Genomic DNA, 23450 nt, shown 5'->3' on the forward strand with positions numbered 1-23450 from the left:
AAATTGTTAGGATTATCCTAATTCTGGTCCTTGATGCTGCCAACACAGCCTGAACACACTGAAACCCAGGTTGATTCTTACATCCGGCACAGGGCTCTCATTGGCTTTACCACAGAGTAAGTTCATGCTATCTGTTTATTATCCTAGTTTATCCATCACAATAAAAATTTTTTGTGCATAAATTTTGGGGGATCATTTCCACTCCTTTCAGGCCATATGCTATATTCTCAGCACACTGGAGAACCTGGGTCTGACAGTCAAAGACAGGATTTTCTGAGGTGTCTCAAGGAGCTAGGCACGTAGGTACTGCTCACCGTCCATAAATGGGGAGAATGAAAAACTAATTGACCTGGAAATTTCAAGCAAGACATTGTATTCCAGTGAACTTCCTCCTCAATTCCTTTTCAAGAAATTTGCGAGTTCATGAAGAAAATAGTCTGCAGCGTTTAGAGCAAGTCCTAAACTCTCTGTCCTTGTTGGACTGTTCGGTATGGCAAAATTGCAAGGTCTAACCACATTCCTAGGTACAATTCAGTAAAGACCCAGCTGGCTCTGATCCCAGAGAAACAAGCATGTTTAACACCAGAGCAGCAGAATGGTGAAAAGCTCAATGTATGATTTTGTTGGTTCAAGCAAAAGCAATGCTAACAATACTCAGATTTTAAGTGTTGTGAGGTGCACACAGTTACAAGTGCAAGCTGAGGAAAGGATCTTGTTCAGGTTTCTCAAGAGCATCAATTTGTGCACCTTGCACTCCAGACTCATTAAGAATATTTGTAAGTGATTTGTCTAAGCTATATTTTGAAGATGAACACACAGATGAAAACTCCAGATTTGCTTCCTGTTTGGCACAATCACAAATGTGACAGTCACATGTTTTAAAAATGGAAGCAAAAGGATTCACATGTGTGATTTATTAGAATCTGTGTGGAGCACTGCACTTTCTAGCCCAGCTACATAAATAACCACGACATGCTACAGGACTCCTATCATTTCAGTACTTTTCATAAATTGAATAGTGAATAAGACTAGAAAATGTGTAAGCAATTAACAGCAAAAGTAGATTGTCCTAGATGAACCTTAGCCTTTTTCTCTAATAAAGCATGATTCTAGGTAATTATTCAGTATAGAAGCATGACCTACAGCATACTCAAGACCTGTTACTACATTTAGTAACAAACACGATGCCACTAATTAACAAATATGCTTCTACAGCGGGATTTGTGGAAGGCAGAAATAGCGTGATGCTTACAGGAGTGTTATATATCTGTATATATGAGAATTTTATCCTATTCTGTAGCATCAGTAACAGCAGTAGCACCTAGGATATGAGAATGTGATGCAATTTAAGTTTAAAAATACTTTTTCTTGACAATAAGAATACATAATAAGCTGAGAAATTGAATTAAAAAGAAATAACTAGGAAATGTAATAGGAATTTTTTTAACAAGTATATATGAGTAGTTTATAGAGACAAACTGAAATGCATTGCCACAGAATGTTATGGAGACAAAAGTATAAGTAATTTAAAAAATGTAATAGAAAATACCATGGAAGGCAAAGTTCACTGAAACCTATCAATATAAAAATGTAAATTAAACCTCTAGACCACAAAATGTCTGGTGTCCAGAAGTTACAGAGGGAAAGGAGGCAGGGGATGAAGAATAAGAGGAAGAAGGCTACTAGCCACTGTGAAGGATGAAGTATTTGATTAGAAGAACGTTTAGTCATAGTATGTTCTTATGTGCATACATAAATGAGATAACTACATACATAAATTACAATCAAGATTTGTGCATTCAGGTAGCTGATACTTACGGAAATGAAGTACCTACCCAAAGGGAATAAAGTTAAAAAACAAACCAGGACACATTCATCCAACGATTAAAAATAATTTCAAATAGCACTTGGATATTTTTCTAAGTCCTCCCAACTCTGTGATTTCTACAATTAATTTATCAGAAGGGCATTTGCAGGCATCCTACTTTGGTCAAAGACCAACATAATGAATTACAAGCTTAGAATTTAATGTGATTATTACTTGGATGAGTGACATTCCCCAAAAATCTCAACACTGTAGGAAAGCTATTTATTATTCAGTGTATGGCAGCGAAGTTGCATACAGTGTAAGGAAGGCCAGAATTTAGGCCATAAATTTTACAATGGATTGAAAAATATAACACTTCTACACTCAACCCTTCTCATCTCTTCCCTGGAAATTCTTCTGAGCAGTGGCTGAAGACAAATCTATTTCTTCAGAAATATACTTCTCTCCTCGTTCACCTCTCTAAGTGTACCTCAAGAAAAATACAGCTTCCTCTTCCAACAGCTCAGGTCTAATGATAAGTATGAAATGTATTGGGAGCCCAATGGCAGAATACCCAAGTGAGTATCCTGAATTTACTGGAAACTAATGTTAGTGTGATTGCAGAGCAGCTGCTGTTTGCTCCAGCTTTACTCTTGAGCCATCCTCATAGAAGTGAAGATGTAAATGATGACATAATGCTATAAAAGACTAATACATCCACATCAGTCTCCCAGTGTTCTCCAGTATGTATCCTTATGCCTAATCTGCTGTATTTAGAGTCATCAATCCTGTAATGAATGCCATCAAAACAGGGTTTGCAAAATTTAAATTTGTTGTCACACCAAGCACTTCACTTGTCACAGAAATATACATTTGCCCTCTTTTTGGATGGTAAAGACACCACTAAAATGATGAGGAAAACACCAATATACATATTCCACAAACCTGCAAACGAGTTACAAGGACAATGAATATTTTTCACTTACCCTAACCCCAGCAGGTGGCAAACGCTGTCTGAAATCTGTTCATTCCAATCATCTGCACATGCCAAGTGCCACGTTGTCCCAATCCTGGCCTGTACCAGCCCTTCGGTGCTTAGAGTACCATTAAGCAATCTCACTGTAGGTTAAAATGGACAGAAGCATTTTAGATAGGTGGTAAACCACCCTTCCCGTGCCCCAAGCAGACAGAAATGTAATATAAACAGTTTTATTATTGTCAGCAAAAACCAAAAAAGTTTAAAAAGTTAAAGTGGTTATAAATCCATCATCTCCAGGATATTGTGTTCCCACAGGAAGGAAATATTATTGTTATCTCCTTCAGTATTTCTGCCATAGGAAAGTTTCATACCCTGTATTTTGCAAATGTCTCATGAATAGACAATAAAGAATATGTTTTCCATCAACTCTGAACAATGTATTTTCTTAGCCAGAATTATGTAATTTCCAGATACTGTGTGACGCTTTAGCTACGTGATGCTCAGTAACACTGATTTGAAATAAGGTTAAAACCAGAGCTGAGAGAAAAATTGGATTTTCCAGTTCCAATTGCTATGAGAATTTTCACTGTTTTCATCGCAGCTCTAGTTAAAACACACACACGTACAAATAATAAAAGCTCCCTAAAAGTCAATCTTTCTATCAAAACTTTTTCCCAAAACAAAACAGAACAAAAATTGAGAAACTGATTAAGTATTTGTGAAAAATCTTATGCTATTTGTATTGTGACTAAGGAAGTTGGACCATAAGGTTTAAGAAGGTCAATGGAATCTCATATGGGTCTCAGGAGCTACAGCTGTATTTCAGACAGAGGTCAGTTATTACCAGCATGAAGTAGGGAAAAACATACGATGGATTTGAAATTTACTGGTTGCCAAAATAATTATTTTTCAAAACCTTAGTTGTCCAGAAAACCTTTTTCCACGAAAAAGTAAACTGTACTCTATAGTAAAAAAAAGAGAAATTAATCGGATTTTTAGGAATGCCTCTTTGATACCCAGAGTTTATGAATTAAAGAAGTGATATACAGTGATTAATAAATGGTAAACCTTAGTCACGAGAAATTTCGAGCAGTCTTGAAAACTCTCAGAATTGCTTGCACTGCGAGATTTCTCCAAATTGCTTTTGACACCTCTCCTCTCTTCTACTGGAACTATAATTGCTTTTCCTTTCTCCTCATCAGATCCGTGTTCTTCTCCAAATACATTGTTGGTAAGAAGTAAGACAGCCATTGAGCACTTAACAACTGCTTAATTCAAATGTCATGTATTTTAGAATTCTGCAAGGGAAGAGATATCCTATGCCTTTTCTTTGCAGTCCCTGAGAAGTTTCAGAAGTTGGAGGATTTGAAAAATGGCAGTTTGTCTAGTTCAAATTGTCACTTCTGATAAGAAATAGAAATTGGTTTCAGGAAAATAAGCAAGACTTTTGGACACTGGAAAGACTCTATGTAAAGATGTCTAATTGAATTGTCATTTTATTTTAAGGCTTAAACTGATTCAGCCAATGTTTGGATTAAGTGGGTTTTTGGAAACAATTCTCCCAGTCCTTTAATATGAGGTAAAGTGCTACGAAGGAATAGACAATCTACGGCAAAATAAATCTTTGGGAAAATGTACATCATGTTAATGTAGGTGGTGGTTACCTTGTTCAGATCTTCTTTAGCAATGGCTGGAAGAACCCATTCGAGTCCTCTTTGCTTAAGAAGAAGCTGAAGTGAATTTTATTTCATGGATTTTAAATAAATATGTTCGCAACAAAATAGCTAATTGCACTTTTGCAAAGAGTAAATCTGTGCCTTCAGACACAGGTTTATGTATACATATATTTATATATGGCAGATATATGAAAACGTATATGTATTTATGCATGTAAAAGATGTTGAAATCAGATACTGAACTGTCAGCACACATCCAAGGACGTATCCAATACCTAGAAGTCCTCTTTAAAACAAAGGAAGATGATGTTCTACTGAGCTTAAAAGCCTGCTTTTAACTTTTCCATTAGTGCTTTGTAATAGATTGTCGGAACAGCACTTTGTCAGAAACAGTAACTTAGTTTCTGTGCTGGGCCTAACATGATTTTAACATTGGTTTTAAATGTAAATTATTGTTTAGAGAACGGTGTTTACATGTTATGTGAAATGAAGCCATATACTGTACCTCTACACTTTGGGAAGAACCATTTTACCAGAGGACTAAGCAATAAAAGCTGTTGGTCTCCTTGTGGGAACGTGCACCACTATGAGCAATGGATGCTGCTTGCGCAGCTGTGTCATCCCTTCGCCCTACGGCAATGCCTCCGCAAGACAGAGTCCAGGCAGGCTGGATGGTGTCACATGCTGCAGTTTCACACCACATCCGTCAGACTATCTGGGAATTTCCATCAAGACTCCTCTTATTCTCTACCCTACACTGCAGAATTTATACTGCTGTGGAACTCAAATTAATTAGAGCAAAAAGTGCAAGAATTTGGGAATATGAAATGGATACAGAAGGAAAGCATGTAATGAGTTTTCATTTAATTTTGAGGCCGTTATAAATGGCAAGAGTTTTAAGCACAGAGGAGCTTCCTACCTTTTCCAGAGGTCTTCACCAACTTACATATCCTACCTCAGAAAAGTCTTTGTGTTTTGGCCCTGACAAACTCAGTGAGATACTGCTGTGTAAAATGGCATGGCCTGCATGCAGCTGCAGTAGTTTATGCTAGCTGAGGTGTTGTGGCTATGTTTCTAGATAATTCCTACCAAATATGCACGCGTTCCTTCTCTTTGTGTGAAGGAAACCTTACCGCACTTTGCTTCATCAGAGCCATCTTCACACTGAGGTAGGTTGTCACAAAGGTTGTGCAATGGTATACACTCCCCACTACCACACTGATGCTCGTCAATTGCACAAGCTCCTGAAGGCCAACAAGAAAAAGAAAACTAAGCCATAATTACGAGGAAGGTTTATGTTGACTGGAGATCATACAGTTCACCTGAAAGAAAAATTGACTCGATAGTACACAAAACCTTTGATTTCCTTTGCTTTCCTCTCCTATCTATCTCCTTTTCAAAATAAAGATTATATTCAGATAAATAGAAGATAAGTAAGAATAAAGCTATGGTATTATACCTTGTAGTTTCTGCTATAGTTAGCATTGCTCAATTACTATTGTTCTTCTGTTACATCTAACAAACTTTGGAGGGATGAGAAAAGTCAAATACTGATCAAATCCTGTCAAAAGTGACTAATGATTTCAAGTTCCAGATGTTCAGCACTTTCACAAAAGTTGACGGACCTTAAAGCATGTCAAGTCAAACATACAAGTAAGGTGGCATTTAAAGCCAAGAGTCTCGTTTCAAAACCTATCTGGGAGGAAAGGTGGAAGAGACAAAAGTCACAGAAATGAATGAGGAAAGCATTCACCAAAGTAGGATTAAGCTACTTCAGTATCAGTTATGTAACAAAAGCAGATCAGATATAAACAAAATATAAAGTTATAATTCCTTCTGTGGCCAAAGTGTAGTTTTAATGGCACCATTCTATGTATTTACAGGAATTAAACAATCATAAACTTAAATTCTATTGAAAAACTTTATTTTCTCTATTTTACCTTCCTGGACTTACTGATTGAAACATTCAGTTTTCTACAAGTCTTATTTAAAGCAAGATAATTGCTTTACTTCTGAATTTTTAATACTCATATGAAATGATTCATTCATTAGTCAGTATGGCCTGTTGTACAATATGGAAGCAAAAGCATATGGTTTATAAAAGGTTTGAACCAGATTTTCACACATTCAGTGGCCATAACTGATGCCAGATTTTCCATAGAACTTAGTTCTCACTTAGATAGGTTATTTATTATATTGCAGACTACCAAAAAGTATTTCTTTTCAAATTATGCTTCTTTTTCAAAACTTCAATATTTCATGGAAAAATAAAATACAAATAAAAGTCTGCTTTTCTTGTAAAATTAATTTATTTACTGACAATCCTTTTATCTTTGAGCCTGCATGCTAATGATATTAGTCTCTGTTCTTTGGCTGCAAAGATCATGAATAAGCATAATTCTTTTGCAAATGGAACCTTTTAAATATATTTAACCAGAACTGGCAATGGCCACTTTGAGAACTTTGCCTTGCTAAGCTTAATTTTTATTTTACAATAAAATATGGCAAAGCTGGCTCAACGAAGATGCTGAAACAGCTAAAAAAGAGGCATAGTGCTGTTGGACTGAACAAAAGTGATAGAGAAGGCAGAATAAGAAGTGCCAAAATGCTCACATGTCCATTTAAACATACGTCTCAGTCTTGCACAAGAGGACTAAACAGAGTTGATTCTACAGACGTAAATCTGCAGTTAAGATTTTTTTAAAGATTAAGAAAATCAATATCATTATTACTGTCAATCTGTAAAAAAGCTGCAGCTAGCTAAACATGCTGAGGGACACTTGCTTTTTATGATATTTAAGGTAAGAGAAAGAGTACAGATTCTTGGTGACTTTCTGTTTATGCAAACGCATGGTACTTCACACACCTCTGAATACATACCGCTTTTTCTTTTTATTTTTTCTTCTTTCTATCAGACTTCCACAGAAGTAATACAAAGACTTTAATTAATTCCATCCAGACTTGACCTAGAGTTAGTGTAAGTATTTGTCCTGGTAAGCATATTGCTGTTCCATGTACTTTGGCATTTGGCTCAGTTTTGCGTGTTTTTGGAAAGCTGATTGCTGAATTGCTTATATGAGTGACGAATCTAATTGCAGTCCCCAGCAAGACAGGAGTCTTCCAGGACTGTCTGGGACCAGAAACACTGCTGTCCAAATGTTTACGACACGCTAAGGACCGAATTTTTAAAGATGCAAGAAGAACCATATTGCAGACATTAATCAGAGTTATCATACACATTTCTCTTCTGGTAGATATGATTGAAAATAAGTATTTTACAAATGCGTTTAAACACACATTAATGACACCCTCACATGACTCACAAAGCGATGTTCTTTTCTGCGGATGTATAGGGAATAGTTTCTATTTTCCCTCTTAACATTTGAATAGTTTTTGGTCAAAATACCAATAATTTTTCACATAATATCACACAGAGTTGCAGATGATACAGACGTCGGTCCAATTACACTAAAGCAACTAAATCATAACTTTTCATGCTAGAAAACATAAAATACAGATGGGTAACCTCTAGGCTTTTTTTCTTCCACTTTTTCATATTTCAGTTGAAGAGCTGAGAGTCATCTTCCACTCTTCACTTTTTCTCAAATGTATTTGACCAGTGTTATAACCTCTTAAATACAAGGGTTCATATGCTTACCTAGATGGTAGCCAGTAGTAAAGTTTGCAAGAAATCCCTTCTTTGTTACAGACTCGTCTGTAAGAAGGATTACTGTCATCTGGTTTGTTGTAGAGAAGACATCTGGCAAAGGGTCTTGTCCTGTGTAGACAGCTACTCTCCAGAAGAACATGAATATCCAGTTAAGCTATTTTTTTCTTATGTATTTCAAAATGTTTTGAATATAAAACCAAACACTGCTACTATAGGAATACAGTTATTCCCCCAAACCTAACTGCTGTCAGACTGTGATGATCAAAGATCAACCCCAAATTTGACATATCAGTATAGAAAAATAAGGTTTGACTAAGATTATGCTTGTGTTTGTCCACATACGTGAGTAGTCTTATTTATTGAGAGTTTAATTTCATTTGTATTGCATAGAAAGCTAAGTGTGTGCAAACATTTGGGAAATATGATGTCACATACAGTATGCTTTCTCAAGTTTTCCTCCTAACTTCTGAGACCCAAAAATGTGAAGAAATGTACAATGAAATCAGAGAGAATGAATTTCCTTTATGTTATATCCATCAGTTTGCTCCAGCTGTCTGATTACATTCATTTTAGCACCCAATGCTGTTACTTGCCCAAAAGTAAGGAATTTGATCCTCTGCCATCTCTGACTTCAACTATATCATTAATGTTTTCCAGCTCAAAATCTTGAAAATGAAGTTGAATGTTTTTTCCATTTTCAGCATTTAAGTACCACACACCTAGAAAATAGTAACACATATTAAAAAAATCACCCTTTCTGTTGTTACATTTACCATGTCATTTTCATGTTGAAGGATTTTGGGGAAAAAAAAGAATCTCTGCTAAACTATTAAGAATCACCCAAGAGACTTAGAATTCTAAATCTAAAAGTGACTTATGCTGTCAAGATCCAATTGACTCTTATTCTCTAAAACACTTTTGAAAACTAGATTTAGGCTCCTAAGACATATACACATGCATTTTTTAACATTCATAACTGTGAGTTTCCCTAAAGCAGCAAAGCTAATTATTTTGTAACTGTTAAAATATGACAAATAGCCTTGTCACTTAAGTCTTACTTGATAGTAAGATAATTTCTATAATCAGTCACAGAAGCCTGTCTTTCAAGTTAGAAGTCTTTTTAGAGAAGAAGTATTTGCTTCTGTTTAGCCTATGTGTTATCATATTTAATCTATGTAAGTGAGGATGTTGTGGAAATCTTGTAAATAAGGTAAAAAACCCAAAACTATTTCTAAGCTTCTTCAGAAAGTATTTTCTTACCGTAGCAATCTCATTTGGGAATTTGCGAAATTAATATTTGGAAATCAGAGCCATATCTCAAGTGGGAGAGAAACACAAAATTACAACATTTGTGATTAGCATCCCAACACAATTCTCTAGTTAAAGGTGAAGTAATAAATAATAAAAATTTCATTAAGAAGCAATAGCAAAATTCTCTTCCTTGCTTCATCTGTCAACAGCACATAGTGGACCAATATTTGACACAATAGGCATGACGGAATTGGCCTGTCTGAACCCATTCCAAGGGATTATGCTTGTCTTCATCACTTTTTAATGAACTGGCACGTGATTCCTTAGCTTCTGCTAAGTGCCATATAGACTTCAGTTAAAACATCACACTGGTTATTCCTTAGATCTTTTTTGCTTGACAGCATCTGACTTGAGAAAATAGATTTCTTATTTCTACTTTTATATGACTAAACTTTTCCTGAAGACTTGGAGAAGAATGACTTACAAGAAGCTTGATTAGGGTATTTGTTTGGATAGTTTTTGGAGCTGAAAGTGCTGTTCGGCTCCCATAGTTCAACTGGCCCTCCGCAGTCAGCTGAAAAAGAAAACATTTCAAAACCATAATTGACCTATTGTCTTACTGTTGCAATCCATTGTAACAAGATAATTTGGAAAAACTGATTTTATGAAGAGGATATTCAAGCTAACTTCATCACTGTAAAGGTTCAGCTATGGTGCCATTGGTATAAAGCTTGAACAAAGAGTTGTGAGAAGCCAATACTCCAGTAAGGACACAGAGCACTGAGGAAACAAGGTGTGTAAGAAATTCACTGTCCTTATTATTTATGGTGCCTAAGTCAGACCTGCTGACATATACTATTAATGTCATAGTGTTATCTACAGCTTTAGTTCATATATTGCTGTTTGTGAAGTGCTAGTGCCCAGGTGCACAACTGGGTTCATGATGGTGGTATGAGAAGTTTTCCCCATGTAGTTAGGGGAAAGACACAGTGATTTGGTGATTATTGGTCTGGAAGCCGTGCACATAACAGGAAATATGAAGAAAAGCGTGTATTACAGTCAACTGCATAATTCAGTAGTACATTAATATAAAAGCTGGAAAATGTCAAAGAAAGAAAAGAAAGCCCCCTTCTCCCTCAAATATAACATATTTATGCACTTAGCTTGTATGCCTTGCTTGTTATCTGATTGATTGTCTTGCAGCATTAGGAGAGATACTGAAGTATAAAGCCCATTTTGTCATGCAGCAAATAAACTTCATAGCAAAAATCCATCTATACTGTTATTTTGATTTCATTAGAATCTGAAAAACTTTTACAGTTAACCTTTCAAATGGTAAAAGGTTTTTTTTCCTTGAAACAACTGCTCCAATAAGAAAGGTCTTTATCATAAAAATATATATGCCCTTACACATAAAAATGAATATTTTTTTTAAAGCAAATATTGTAGATATGTATATACACACATACCTGCACTTACACACATAGACATAGCTAACTGTACTTTATATATTCAATATTCTCTTCCAATATATAGTTTAGAGGATGGTTTTCATCCGAAATGTCAGCTTCATATTCCAAAACTTAACTTCATATTGAGAAACTATTTATTTTCATTTCAGCTGTATCACCAGAATGAGCTTTGGTGTTTTCCCACTTCTCTTGTTCACAATTACTTTATTAAAAAATAAACAGTGCTCCTCCACGTGCTTCAGTAAATAGAAGTTAAGGCAGAAGAGATCTACCTTTTTAATTTCGTTTTCTTGTTGTTTGATTCTTTGAATTAAAATTATTTTTTTTAGCTTTCAGACTTTGGCTAAACTTTAACACTCTCCCTCCTCTCCTGGCTCAAATTATGCACTTCATTATGTCTGTCAGGATTGCATACTCTGAGCCACTTGATCGGGGACTGCGTAATCATTGAATCCCACCATGAGGAAACTCCACTAAATACAAGAAAGATTTGATCTTTCTCATGACCCCCATCTTATAGATCTTTCTATTTCACCAAACCAGTCATGCCAAGAGACACCAAACTCTCTGAAAGGAACAATCACACATCGACTAACAAGTTTATTATGTTTCACCTGTATGTCTCACAACGAGGACTGCGTTCTGTAAATAGCATTAACAACAAATAAAGATTACATTGGCTTTTTTGTATGGAACATGACTGAAGGTATGAGCAGAAACACAACTATTGTAAAGCTGCATGAAGAATATGTGATTCTCAGCCAGTATCATCTGATGATATGAGCAGAGCAAAACCAGCTTTCTTAGTAGAACAGGGGCAATTTATGATGAAATCTGATCTGGTGTTGACTATAGGTAAGGCAAATTAGTAATGAGCTTTCTCTTTCATGGAAAAATGATAGAAGTAATTGATTTTACTTATGTGTGGAAAACACGTTTTAACAATTTCCATTGATCTTTAACCACAAGTATATATGGAGTTATTCATATAGGTGTCACTCATTAGAGAACCAAACAGCAATATCAGCACCAATAATCTAGGTCCTTCCATTAAGCATAACAGACAATTTTCTCCACAATGTAGGAAATGATATATGACTTGTTCATAAAAAAATTACTCTGTACTTTGGCCCAAATTTTAATTTATATTGACATACACATCTTAAGTGTGGAATCTACACTGTAATTTCCACACTGTTTTTTTGTGTTAAAAGACAGGTTATAAATGAATAAGAAGATGAAAGCAATCTTTGTTTCAGATGAAAGTGTTAGCTGACAGCCTTGTGCAAAAGACAAAAGCAAATCTAGCTTCCCTACCCTACCACAAAAATTTTTTTTTGACTCTTCAGTGAGCTTTTGTGGCACTGTAAATGATGCCAGTGCCTCTTACTGAAGCTCCAAGTCTAGCAAAAGAGATTGGCTCAGCTCAAATTCTTTCATCTCTTGTTTATAGACATGACATTTGTAGTGAAACCATTAGTGTTAGTAAGCTTACAATACGTCTGTCAAAGTAATTTCATTCTTCTTTGAAGATGATTGATAACATCCAGTTACAGATAGTGTATATTCAGCATGCCTCAGCAAAGTTATGCAAACAAGTTAATTTTGCCCCAGTGCTGGCTCAGGCTATCCTTTTGTACCATATTGAAGGACAGTATGGATCTTCTCTAATCTGTTTCACGAGGAGCTATACACCACACGACCACTTCCTTTTTTTGAATATGAAAGCTTTATCACCATATTTTGGGCAGAGATCTATACTTTAAATGACATTTCTTTGGCTTTTTGACAGCAGCACTCAGTTACTGTTACCACAGGGTTGTTCTACCACTAATCATTAGACTGATGTGAACTTGTGAGGTATGTTTACCCACAGCACCTGAAAAGATGGCTGGAGGTGGCAGACATCAGCACGTTTCCACAGTACTACTTTAATGATAACTGCAATCACATTCCAAAACTCACTTTGGTAAATCCTGACTGAAATTACCAATGTTATTAAAATTTAATTTTGCTGACAGAGACATCTGTTTGAACTTTACATCCCTGTGTCTCAGGATGGAGCTCTAAAACTGAATTTTGCTCGTATGTTTAGAAGGTTTTATTTTCTTACCTGTCCTGATGCAGTAGATTTAGAAGTGATAGATTTGATAGAATGGCAATAGTAGTGTGCAGTGCTTCAACATGAGTACGATGCAAATGGTCTTTTTCTATTATTTAAATTTTTAGTTACTATATGCTTATATATATGAGAGCAACTAGCTGTGCTTTGTGACTAAATCTAATAGGAGATAGTTCTGCAACATACTCACTCTTTGTTTAATAATTTGAAGCCGTCAGTGTATAGATCTTTTGTAGAAATCTTTTTTTTTCAAAAAAGTTCATGCCTCTTTCAAAATAAATTACAAAACCCCACCAGATATTTTAATGATTTTTTCCACAAGCTCTATTCATATTTGTACTGGTTTTTGCTTTAAGTATGTATTGAGCTTGTTAACATCATATGCAATCTTTTTCATTGTTTTGTATACCTTTTCCAGATTTATAATGATGGCTACATTTTTTCATATTTTTCTCAGTGAGATTCTTCTAACTAGCTCTGTGAAACTGGAACGTTTTGAGGAAGTTTAAATCTCTATGCTCTCCTGTAAAAGACTCTGCAATGTGATGGGTCTGGATTAAACTGTAAAACCTGTCTGGGGAAGTGCATATGTACTACAGGTAGAGTCGTTTCATGTGTCATTAACTTCTACTTGACATGGAGAAGATGGCAAGAACGTGCAAACGAAACTCTCCTCCAGTTTCCCACTGAACCTGGGATTCAGAAAAGGTGCTAAGAAGATAGTGAGATGAAATGAGGCAAGGAGTGGAGTTAGCAAAGGCAAAATTGAAGAAATCAGGCTTAGGTTTTGACACATTCCATAATTTATGCAAAGGTTGAAACCTCTCCTTATATCTGGGAGTAGAAAGAGTCCTTTCATTGGGCTTTTTTTGTCCACTCATTTCCTGCAAAACCAGATGAACTGCTAACTGTCCTTTTGTCCTTTCTGTTTCCCTATTTAAATTTTTTCAAAGGAAATATTGCCTTCTTTTTCCTTTTTAATGTAATCAGATCTAGTAGAAATAACAATACAGCCAAATGGGTATTGGAAAGAACTTGTTCATCGTGAGCCTTGTTCCAGATGATACATCCATTTTGGATATTAGACATTGACATAGATTGTGCTCTATTCTTAAACCATTCTGGCACTGTTACATATTCATTTTCCTAAACATGGGGGTTTTCAGTGTGCGTATGTTCTCAGAGCTTGGTGAATTTTTACTATTGAGACCTCTAGTGATATTATGATGTGACTTTACTCTTTCTCTTATTCTCCTGCTAGATCCCTTATAATTTCAAATATAGAGGTTATAATCTTCCTTCTCTTTCCTCTTCTTTCCCGTTCAGTGGCTTCCTGGAAGCTTTACTAATTTAAGCTTTTAGAGACAAATTCTGAATGCTTTAATTATCCTATACTCTTCAAGTTTTGAAAGGTACAGTACTGACTGCTTAAGCTGTGAATCTACCAGTTCTGTTGCTATCAATGAAGCCATGAACAGGGAACCTGATTCCTAGTATGTTATCCTGAAGATATAACTTTATAATGCTGAAAAGAGATTTTTATAAAACTGAAGGTTGAAAATTCTGAATCACTCATGCACAAATACAGTAATAGGAAATGGCAATCAACTGTAATTTAGTGTTTACTTACTAGGAACAGAAGGGGTAGTAGTAACGGCTGGAATCACAGTTGGCTCTACATAAATACTTTCATTACACGTTCCCTTTGTCAAGCCAATGTCATCTAAGGCAATATCACTGCGACCACGTACTTTAAAGGCATCAAAAATAACCTGAAGTTCATGAAAAAAAAATAGAATTTTATTATTTAATGAAACATTTTTCATCTTCCTATGCTGAATCATTCTATCTACTTTATTGAATGCTCTTATTTCCACTGTAGTCTACACTGGTGTTACAGTCAGAGGAGGGCATCAGCTATGAGATAGGATTCCTCGCAAAACAAAATGGCACTATACAAACAGAGCGGATCATTCTAAGAAATGCAGGAACAACTTTGTATAAACGATGAACATGATTTAAAATTATTGAATAACTTTACTTTTTATATATAAATACAGGTAATTTTGAAACACAAATTCTGTGCCACTCATCTCATCAGTCCAAACTTCTCCTTATTTAATGGCACATCTCTATGAAAAATTGAAATTAATCTCGTTTGTTATTGTGCTTTAATATCACATATTTAAAGTAATCCTGCTATCAAGGAATTTATGTTGGTGAAATACAGCCAGGTATAGCACTCTTCCTGAGATTTGTTAAAATACACATTTGCTGGAAATCTGATGCAGCCAGGTCGTAGATGCATTTATTTCCTCAGATGGTAAATGCATCTTTCTGGCAGTGTTTTTGTATCAACCAAAACTACTATAGCAGGACAAGCCATCCCAAATACCTATAAAAAGAGATTGTTTTCAATGGAGAGTTTCTGAAAGAACCGTCTAGCCTGTCTTCTCCTTTTGTTTACAGATGAGTCAGGTCAGTTGTTAACCATGTGGTGCCAAATACATTTACTTCTGGAACACACTTTCAGTGAATTACTCCGTAATTAATTGGTGAAAATACTGCTTCAGAATCTGAAATTATTTAATTTAAGTCTTCTCATGGCTAAGTGTTTCATATCACACTCACTGTCGAGATATTAAACTCCGCATCAGATTTTGAAAGGCTTTGGACACCCTCGTCTTGTGGAAAGCTCTCTTTTGTGATAACGTTGATTGTCTCATTACAAGGTTAAGGTTTTCTGTTTTCTATAATAATAGTATTTTAAACTCCAGAGCAGGGAAGGGAGAGGATGACAATTCAAATGAGGACTTCAGTCTTCTGCATGCTAACATTTATTTGATGGCACACATTAGTAAATAGTACCAGATATTATCTTTGAGCTGTAGATCATTGGGTTCATTTGGCAGAAAACTCTGATATAAGTTTAGCTAATGTAAATTTTAAAAAGAACAAACCTTAAGATCAGATGTTTCATTTAAAGTTACTTGTCCGTAATTCCAGTTGTTTCCATAGTTTCCTTCTCTCTGGAAAATGATCGTTTCCGAGCCATGGTCATTACTTACGCTAACTCTTAAACGGTAAACATTAGCACCATACATGAAATACCTAGAGGAGGAAGAGCAATTTTTGTATTAGTAGAACAAAGTGAAAATTCATGAAAAAATATCAAGCTTTTATTTTATAAACGATTTTATGGAACTAGGAGTAATTTACAGTGAGCATGAAAATTTCATGAATTGTATGCTTAGATTACACTTGAAAGATTTACTTTGTACTTAAGTTATATTTTCTGCAGAGGCTGAGTTAAACTTCATGACAAAAAAAACATTTCAGGGATTCTTAATATCATTTCTTTGTAGAAATGAGTATTGGGTGCAGGGTGAAAAATAAAATATATTAAAGCTAACTGCAAGACACAAACATATAAAGGAGTCAAAGTTTCAGGTCTGGAGTTGAGACTGAGCATGGAAATCCTAACAGAAGCAGGCTTACATAGCTGGCACACTGATCTGGGTTAATATTATATATGAAAGAAAGCTATTTGGTTTAATTCGTAAACAAAGTATATGTGTTCAGAAATTGGGTAAAAATACCAAAAGCTTAGACAAGATGGATCTGAAGAGACCAAAGGCAAACTCAGAATCCGAACTCTCTCTTCTCCGAATCCAAGTCCTAGAGGTGTTGAAATATAAAATCCTACAAGATAATGAACACACTTTAGTCAGTATAGAATTACTGTTTTTTTTTTTTTTTTTAAATGAGAATTTTTATGTTAACAATAATATCAATAATACAAGGAACAGCAGGACTTGGAAGATTCCCAACACCGTAAATGTGAATGACTTTCCAAGGTTATATTCATCAGTCAACAACGTATTAACATGAGTTTTTAGCTTATTGGACCCTCCTCAGAACTGAACATGAAATGGGAAACTAACCCTTTTGAAGTCAGTGGTAGATCTGCCTTTTAATTAGTGAAGGCAGCGGTTCACCTGAGAAATTTCTACTTGGATTATAAAAATGTCTTCCTGTTTGACATTTCTTGTGACTTTGCAGAAAAATTTGCTGACATTTTTGTAATTTGTATCTACATAATAATGAGAAATACGGGTTATGTGTTAAGGATGGGGAGAAAATGACTACATGAATATTTTAGAGCAAGTGGAAGCATTATAAACAAGAAAAATACTTTATTGGAGAAAATTGTGGTTTTAGCTTTTTCTGAATTAATTCCTTGCAGCTGAGAATTTGGACTTCTTGCTGCCATATAGAAATATAATTTAAGGCCAGGCTATAGAAGCACTGTGATTTGTCACAAGAAAAGCAAAACTAGGCAGAGTTAAAAGTTCTAAAATAAAATTCTTGCTTTATTGAAATTATGGCTATAATTTTAGATTTTATTCTTTCAATCTATCAATCAATCAATTGATCAATCTGAAGCATATGTATGTAAATATTATATTCAGAGAATCTACATGTAAATATAATTATAATTATATAATTGATATATACCATAGTCTGTTATTTACACTTCTAGTTTAGCTAGCTTTTTCATGTGGGAGGTTAAAGTACGTGAAAATTAGTCTGAAAACTGTATCAGGCCTTTCATTTCCTGTGTTGACTTAGAAAGCATGCATGAAAACACACATGATGTGTATCTGTAGGAAAATAAGCATAGCATTCTTTTTTCAGAGAAGGTCTTTATATAAAGTGACAGTTCTCTCTTTTATCAATTCTCTGAGCAGAATCAATTATTGACTATGTATTAAGTCCTTTGCTTTTCAAGATCAGCAAAACAGAAATACACTATCTCACTGAATGTATTTAATAGCTAGATATTAATGATTCAGCTCACATTTTTACCTCAAATGCAAGTTGTAGAAATTTAAATATTTAATATAATAGCAACATTACATATGTCAGCCTAGACCTAGCACAGTGAAACAGAGAGCACCTAAAAAGGATTAGCATTTTCAAGAGAGCTAGAAATCATTATCAAGTGTTTTATTAAACAAATTTTATGTTCTTTCATCTGATTTGTATTCTAGGAGTCAAGTGGGAAGATAAAACAGTGTTCTGAAGATTGTTTAGAAAATGTGCATTTACTTAGAGAGGTGAATAATTTCTGTACAATAATGTGTGAATAGTATTTTTCTTTTCCTGGGAGTAACTTCTGCCAAAATAATTTGCAATTTTTCCGGTTATTTGTCACTGAATAAATTCTGTATAAGTTTGCATAGAATACATATAACCATTGCAAAATCCAAATTATGTTAATTAGTTTTAGCTGGACTGACAAATCAGCTGAGAAAAAGATTGGTTTTCCTGTTGAAGCAGAAAAAAACTTTTGGAGTCTAATTCTGGGATAAGCATTCACGACACATTCAAAATCTGATTTCTATAAGTATGATTTCTTTAATTAAAACCCATATTTGGTAGGATCACTCTTCTAATTAAGTTGTTTTACTATAGCAGTTGCTGGAGTCTTTGTGTGTTTTGCACGCTCGTTGAAAATTAGTGTGTTTGGTGTGAGACTCTAATTGGGGACACAGGTGCCCTATGTACCCTGCAGGTCAACATTGTGTTAAGTCAAAACTATCATGTGACAGGGATGAAATAGAAGTGATTTCCCTAAAATATAGATACGCTTGTTTTTTCCTTAGGGTAAACATGCAGTTATTTGACCTAGAACATTGTTGTATAATAGAAATTCCTTCTCAGGTAAGGCACTTTGGTATATTAATAACATAAACTTTTCAATATCTCACACTTTAATCACTTTATATATTCCTTTATTTCTTCTTTTTGGATATTTCCACAAGGCGGAAATCAGTACCATAAAACATTTCGTTTGGTAACCCTGACTTGTTTTCATGGCAGAATAAAATTACATCCCAATAATAGCACTATCAAAAATCCATTGTACAGTGGTATAACATAAGTTAAATCAAGTTTTTCCTTTAATCTGCAAGCAACTTGTATTTGATCTTACCTGATATGTTGCCAAATGTATGATCAAAATCAGGACCACTCATAGAGGGAAAGGTAGGGCCCTGAACTCTCTCCCAGTCCGAATCATCATCTAAATCTTGTATCCAGTAACAAAAGCCGTCTTCAAAAGTGCAATTGACTTTCTCATAGTCTGTGAATGAGAACCTCTAGTAAATAAAAATGACAGAAACATGAAGCAATTTCTCAGAATTACATAAGAACGAGTGATGAAAATCGTAAATCTTCAAATGTGTTTGAAAACTTGAGCCCATGGTGACTCAATTTCCTCTTCTATGCAATGAAATATAATTACTCAAATAAATGTGCCATTTGTACTTGTTAACACGACACTGTCACTGAAGGTGGCCTTACAAGCTCTAGCACTCATTCATCAACCCTCTTTTTTGATCCTTCTTCAGTAACATGGTGGGGAAATGAGACAGGACCCCTTGCATAGAGAACACTAAAGGCTAAACCTGATCTTTTCCTCCTTTCTTTTTCAAGGCCTGGATTGCTCCAGCTCAAAGGGCTTACCACCAGACATAAATGCTCAGAAGATAAGTGCTGTGCTCCATACACCAGGGGTGCCTCTTTACTTGTCCTTCTCCTTTGCTCTTTCTTTTCTCACATATATTTGCTGCAACATTCTCATAACTTTTCTTCCTGTAACATTTTGCTCAATGCCTTTTCACGGTGCCTTGAAGTGCAGATCAGCCCCAGCAAAGACTTCCACATGACAAGAGTTTACTGGCACTCTGGTCGCTTCCTGCAGCATATTCCTTCCAAATCACATTGCTTGTTCACATCCTGCTCAAAATTTAGCAGCTGAAGAAGCCCTCACTTGACCAATCTGTATCTAAATTTTTTTCTGACTACTAAAAAGCACCAATGTATTAGTCATATCGCTGCATTTTGTTGTCACTGTAGATTTACTGCATCTGGACTTTTCCCAATGCCTGTTTACCAAAGCAGGTACTTTCTTGAATGTTAGTTTTATCATTTAGGGTTACTACTTGAGGCAATGAGTTAGGACATCAGAAATTTTGGAGAGCATATACTGTCAGGTGATCCCAGAATAATGATTAGTGTCAGTGATTCAACAGTGGTCATTAGTGAACAAACTCACTGAGACGAATCTGATGGAGATATGGCCAAAGTTTTACTCTTTTATTTTAACAGATTAACTTTATAAGTCATCACCACACTGGTAGAAACAGACCTGTAAGCCTGTGGGCAGTCTTAGTGAAATCAATGATTTGATTTTTATAGTATGAAATTTCTTAAAGTGGATCTAGTTACTGGGCTGAGATCAGAAAATACTGCTTCCTTTTTCATGTCCATTTTGTCAAAATGAAAATATACTCTCACCAAGCTTTTGGGATAACAAAAACATGTACACACACACAAAAATAACACTTACTGTTTAGTTCATTTGCATTAAATGTAGTGTACGTTGCATTAAAGCCATTATAATTTTCAAAATAATCGGATGTAAACTGTGCTGTAGCCTCATGAGAAAAAATGTAAATTGTCTCAGTATTGGTCCCTGACAGAGAAGCTGAGAACAAATAAAGAATAATATAGTCAGAGAGAAAACAATGCCATGCACATTAAAATCCCCAGTGCTGTCAAGAAAATACAGTGGATTAGTTTTCTGAGTCTTAAAGAATGCTTTCCCTCTTGTACAGTGATCCTGCCTACAATAGCTTTAAAACCCTGAAGGCGTTTAGCTGTTTGGTTGCCATATAAGTATTCTGCATATCTCATCTCTCATATCCATCAATACGAATATGAACGAGTGGAGAAACATCTCTTATATTACACATATGCAACACTGTAATCTTCATATCTGTGCTTATGATGCTGTAAATGTGCTCAGAATTATCAGACATGCACTCTGAAACTCTAGAATCACAGTATTGAATATATATTTTTATTACATATACTTACTGTCACAGTTTAATAATTAGCACATACACTTACAGATACTCAAAGAGGAAACTATGACATTACATAAAAATTTCATTTTGTGATGTATTTCTTAATACATTAGGGAAGCATTTGTCTGGTCACTTTGTAAGAGTAGGTAAGTACATTGAGATCAATTGTCTAACAGGGAAAACTTGACACAGATGCATTCTTCCACTTAAACATATGCATGCATTGTTTTTCACTTCATAATGCTTATTTTACCACTTAAATTTTATTAATGGAGAAGTAATATTAGCTGAAAAATAACCTTACCTCTTAAAATCTTTTCTTGTCCTACACCTTCAAAAATATCTAAATTGTCTGTATATTGTTGTGTTTCGAAGGAAGTAAAGTTCAGTTTAATGGATAACCCTTCAGGCACTCTAAGATAGGAAGAGAAAAATAAACCTTAAAACCGAGTCATGTTCTAGTAATCTTTTTTTTGACTGTAGTATATCCATTGCGTGCTTGAATGATGTTAAGTTCAGAAACAAAAGGAAATTAAATTAATTAACATTATTAATCAAGATTATCTATTTTGTTAACTTTTAATTTGCAAAATTACCAAAGGAATAGGACATAAACCTTTTGTAACTGTACAAGTAACCCTTTACTGACTGGAGAGAATCTTCTAAACGCTAGAATCTGTATTCCACTGAACATCTTTTTTATGTTTTTTTTTTTTTTCCTCTGCATCTCATTAATTTTCAATTACTTTATAATAGATGTTACTAACAGATAACATCTCACTGTTCAGGTGGACTTCACGAAGTCAGAGGAATGGTACTATGGTATCGATATGAAAAATAACATATCTTAATCTGTCTCCTGAAAGTCCAAAATAATGTCTCTTATGACAAAACCAGGATTTGCATGAAGATTTGAGGATCTCACTGTTTGGGAACATGTTATCAAACCTAACAATCACCCAGTAAGTTTAATAACAAAAGTCACTTTAACTAAACTGTAAAAAATGCTGGGTTTTGTTTTGTTGCAGTTATGTTTTTTCAGTAATCTATATTGAAGTAGTTCTCCAGTTGCCCTTCCACTAAACAGATACGGTAGTCCAAGTTCTAAAGCTCTACTATCACAAGCAGCTTAGCTTCCTGTACCATGATTTGTTTTCTGGGAGAGAGAGGCCCAATAATTGCTTTTCAATGGCAATCTGCTGGTGCTTATCAGTACCGATTAGCAGATAAGCATAAAGTAAATAGTTAAACATTTACGTTCACTTTTTGTTGTTGTTATATATTTCTCCATAGGAAAAAAAATCCTTGCTTTGAAAAGAGTGAAACGTGTGATAGTAGTCTTTCAGGAAGCTAATCTTTTGGGGAATTATTAAGCATACTGCTCTTACTTTTAAAAGAAGAGAAAATTACATTTTCATTTGGGGAGGAGTTAAATGGAGTGAAAATGTTTTCCTATATGTAATGGTTATATCTTTCTATACAACGAAAGGCAGAAAAGTAATCAAATCTTGAATGTGTTCTAGAGTGACTTTTAACAGATTTTTATAGGGATAATAAAAATAATAGGACAAAATGTCTCTCATTGGTTACTGGAAAATCCAAAAGGTTCCCTCTTAGAAAGAATTCTGTTCAAAAAGGAGATAAAATATAAGTACCATATTGAATTATTTAGGTCTTTACTATGAATGTTGCCAGATATTTTTAAAGCAGATAACTGGAAAATAAAACCAGATGATGGTTTTTGTCATTGATCAATCTGTAATTATGCAGCTCTACACCACCTGTACTATACTATTTGCAATTACTCATGATTCTTTTCAAAATTAAGCTTTGGTTAGCTACATAAGTGGTATAGATATCAACCTAATACAACGCTTCTTGCAGCTATAGCAACATTTCAATCAAACTTGACAGCTTAGAAAAAAGTAATGCACTTGAGACATGATTAGCTATCATGCTCAAATTCTGTGACAACTGAGGAACAAGTCAGGTTTATATCCTGAAGGAAACAATCTTGTGCTTTTCCTGTGACACACCTGTATTTTAAAACCAGGTGTAGCCTGTAATTATTGGTGAATAGTATTGCTGAAGATGAGAAGGAACAAATGTGCTAAACATAAGGAAAACTGACTTTTTTTCTGAAGTGTTAAGGTGAAGATGAAAGTCCTGAACAAATTCAAAAGCTGGCACTTTCAAAGGAGCCTTGGGAATAAGAAGTCCAAATCTTATCCAATTTTAAAGGCATTTCCTTAATCTCCTTTGAAAATCTTCTATCAAATTAGTATTTCTCAGAATCAAAAAATGGCCGTTCTTACAAAGCCATAGCAAGAATTACTGCCTTTCAAAGCAGTAATTTCTGAATTGGCAGTCATTGTAGGGATTTTTAGGAGCTTCCAACTTGCAGTCATCTAACTCATTTTAGATATGTACTTTAGGATGAGATTTGTCACATGCTATGGCTATCTTTTTTTCTCCCTGGCTTATGAAGTGGACCTAGACAGTCAAAGTCAAATAGCTGTCCCTTCCTGTAGGTATG

The 23450-nt window shown here is 34.8% G+C and overlaps 1 protein-coding gene across 1 annotated transcript in view; it reads right to left on the bottom strand.

The window, feature by feature from the left end:
- Positions 1-23450, bottom strand: part of TMPRSS15 (transmembrane serine protease 15) — a 53532-nt gene that overhangs the window by 11173 nt on the left and 18909 nt on the right. The window contains exons 10-20 of the mRNA XM_086631475.1: positions 21219-21328; positions 20395-20532; positions 18976-19125; positions 16577-16679; positions 15938-16088; positions 14608-14749; positions 9868-9957; positions 8726-8851; positions 8121-8252; positions 5596-5706; positions 2794-2926 (exon numbers count right to left, since the gene is read on the bottom strand). Of these exons, the coding sequence (XP_086487601.1) occupies positions 2794-2926; positions 5596-5706; positions 8121-8252; positions 8726-8851; positions 9868-9957; positions 14608-14749; positions 15938-16088; positions 16577-16679; positions 18976-19125; positions 20395-20532; positions 21219-21328 (1386 nt within the window). The remainder of the gene's footprint in view (positions 1-2793; positions 2927-5595; positions 5707-8120; positions 8253-8725; positions 8852-9867; positions 9958-14607; positions 14750-15937; positions 16089-16576; positions 16680-18975; positions 19126-20394; positions 20533-21218; positions 21329-23450) is intronic.

The sequence above is a fragment of the Tauraco erythrolophus genome, chromosome 1, assembly GCF_009769465.1.
Source record: "Tauraco erythrolophus isolate bTauEry1 chromosome 1, bTauEry1.pri, whole genome shotgun sequence".
Lineage (NCBI taxonomy): Eukaryota > Metazoa > Chordata > Aves > Musophagiformes > Musophagidae > Tauraco > Tauraco erythrolophus.